Source organism: Eimeria mitis, genomic scaffold (genome assembly GCF_000499745.2).
Source record: "Eimeria mitis Houghton genomic scaffold, Emh_scaff2664, whole genome shotgun sequence".
NCBI lineage: Eukaryota > Apicomplexa > Conoidasida > Eucoccidiorida > Eimeriidae > Eimeria > Eimeria mitis.
In genome coordinates this window covers 5,515-6,984 of record NW_013571006.1, presented here as the reverse complement: position 1 = coordinate 6,984, position 1,470 = coordinate 5,515, and the positions used below count along the sequence as shown (strand labels likewise).

Below are 1,470 nucleotides of genomic sequence, written 5' to 3'. Positions count from 1 at the left end.
AGAAGAAGACGCAGCTCCTCGCACCCAGATTTATCCTGGGGAAAGCAGAGCCAAAGCAGCAGCAGCAGCAGCAGCAGCAGCAGCAGCAGCAGCAGCAGCAGCAATCGAGCAGAAACTGCAGCGCATGCAGACATACAAGAAAAAACAGTGAGACATACATAAACACATGCAACAACACTAGACACACAAGCCAACAGCAGCAGCAGCAACATCAGCAGCAGCAGCAACAGCAGCAGCAGCAGCAGCTGACGCAACAGCAACAGCCCAAGCAGACCGGGCAGAGCCAGCAGCAGCAGCAGCAGCAGCAGCAGCAGCAGCAAGCTTCGCAGCAGCACTTGCTGGCCGTGTGTACAACTCTAGAAGCAGCAGGGGACGCTTACACAGCAGCACCAGCTGCTGCAGCAGGAGCAGCAGCTCCAGCAGCAACTGCAGCAGCAACACTAGCAGCAGCAGCAACTGCAGCAGCAGATCGCCATCAACGATGGGGAATGTGCAGCCGCCACGAGACAGCAGCCTTGCTGCAGGTAGAAGGGCCTGGTTCAGGAGCAGCAGCAGCAGCAGCAGCAACAGCAGCAGCAACGACTGCATCAACAACAACAGAAGCAGCAGCAGCAACAGCAACAGCAGCAACAGCAGCAACAGCAGCAGCAGCAGCAGCAGCAGCAACCACATGAGCAGCAACTCTCACTTCTCCCGTATCAACAGCGCAGCAGGGCCAGCAGCACAAGCTGCTGGGGCTCAGGTTGCTGCTGCATGCCAGGCAGCAGCAGCAGCAGTAGCAGCAGCAGCAGCAGCAACAGCAGCAGCAGCAGCAACTGCACGCGCACCTCCACCTCCACCTAGACCAGCACCAGCACCAGCACCAGCACCAGCAGCAGCAGCAGCAGCACCAGCAGCAGCAGCAGCAGCAGCAGCAGCAGCAGCAGCAGGAGATACACTGGGGTCCTGCACACCAGAGGAAGCACGTTTAGAGCTCAGCCGCAGATGGGCGAATACTACTATGTTCAAAAGGCAAGTCTAGGGTTTAGGGTTTAGGGTTTAGGGTTTAGGGTTTAGGTTTAGGGTTTCTGTCTCTCGTGGCTGATGCTGCTGGTAGAGCTGCAGCAGCAGCTGCAGCAGCAGCAGCTGCTGCTGCAGTTGCTGCTGCTCTTGCTGCAGTTCCTTCTGCAGCATGCGTTGCATTTATAAGCTGTGTGCAGCAGCAGCAGCAGCAGCTGCTGCTGCTGCTGCTGCAGCTCTCCTCCTCCTGCTGCTGCTGTTACTCCTCCTCCTCCTCCTCCTGCTGCTGCTGCTGCTGCAGCAGCAGCAGCAGCAGGAGACGGGGAAGAAAGAGCAGCAGCAGCAGCAGCAGAAGCAGCAAGAGGGTGCTGCAGCTGCAAGCAGCAGCCTGACTTCCTCTTCTTCCGCCTCAAGCAGCAACAACAACAACAGCAGCAGCAGCAGCAGCAGCAGCAGCAGCAGCAGCAGCAG

At 58.3% G+C, this 1,470-nt stretch overlaps 2 protein-coding genes across 2 annotated transcripts in view; both read left to right on the top strand.

The window, feature by feature from the left end:
- EMH_0057040 (uncharacterized protein) overlaps positions 1-674 on the top strand; it is a gene marked incomplete at both ends in the record, with an annotated part of 1,500 nt that extends 826 nt beyond the window's left edge. The window contains one exon of the mRNA XM_013497422.1: positions 131-674. Coding sequence (XP_013352876.1) covers positions 131-674 — 544 coding nt within the window. The remainder of the gene's footprint in view (positions 1-130) is intronic.
- Positions 675-1,171: 497 nt separating this feature from the next.
- Positions 1,172-1,470, top strand: part of EMH_0057030 (uncharacterized protein) — a gene marked incomplete at both ends in the record, with an annotated part of 519 nt that continues 220 nt past the window's right edge. The window contains one exon of the mRNA XM_013497421.1: positions 1,172-1,470. Within this exon, the coding sequence (XP_013352875.1) occupies positions 1,172-1,470 (299 nt within the window).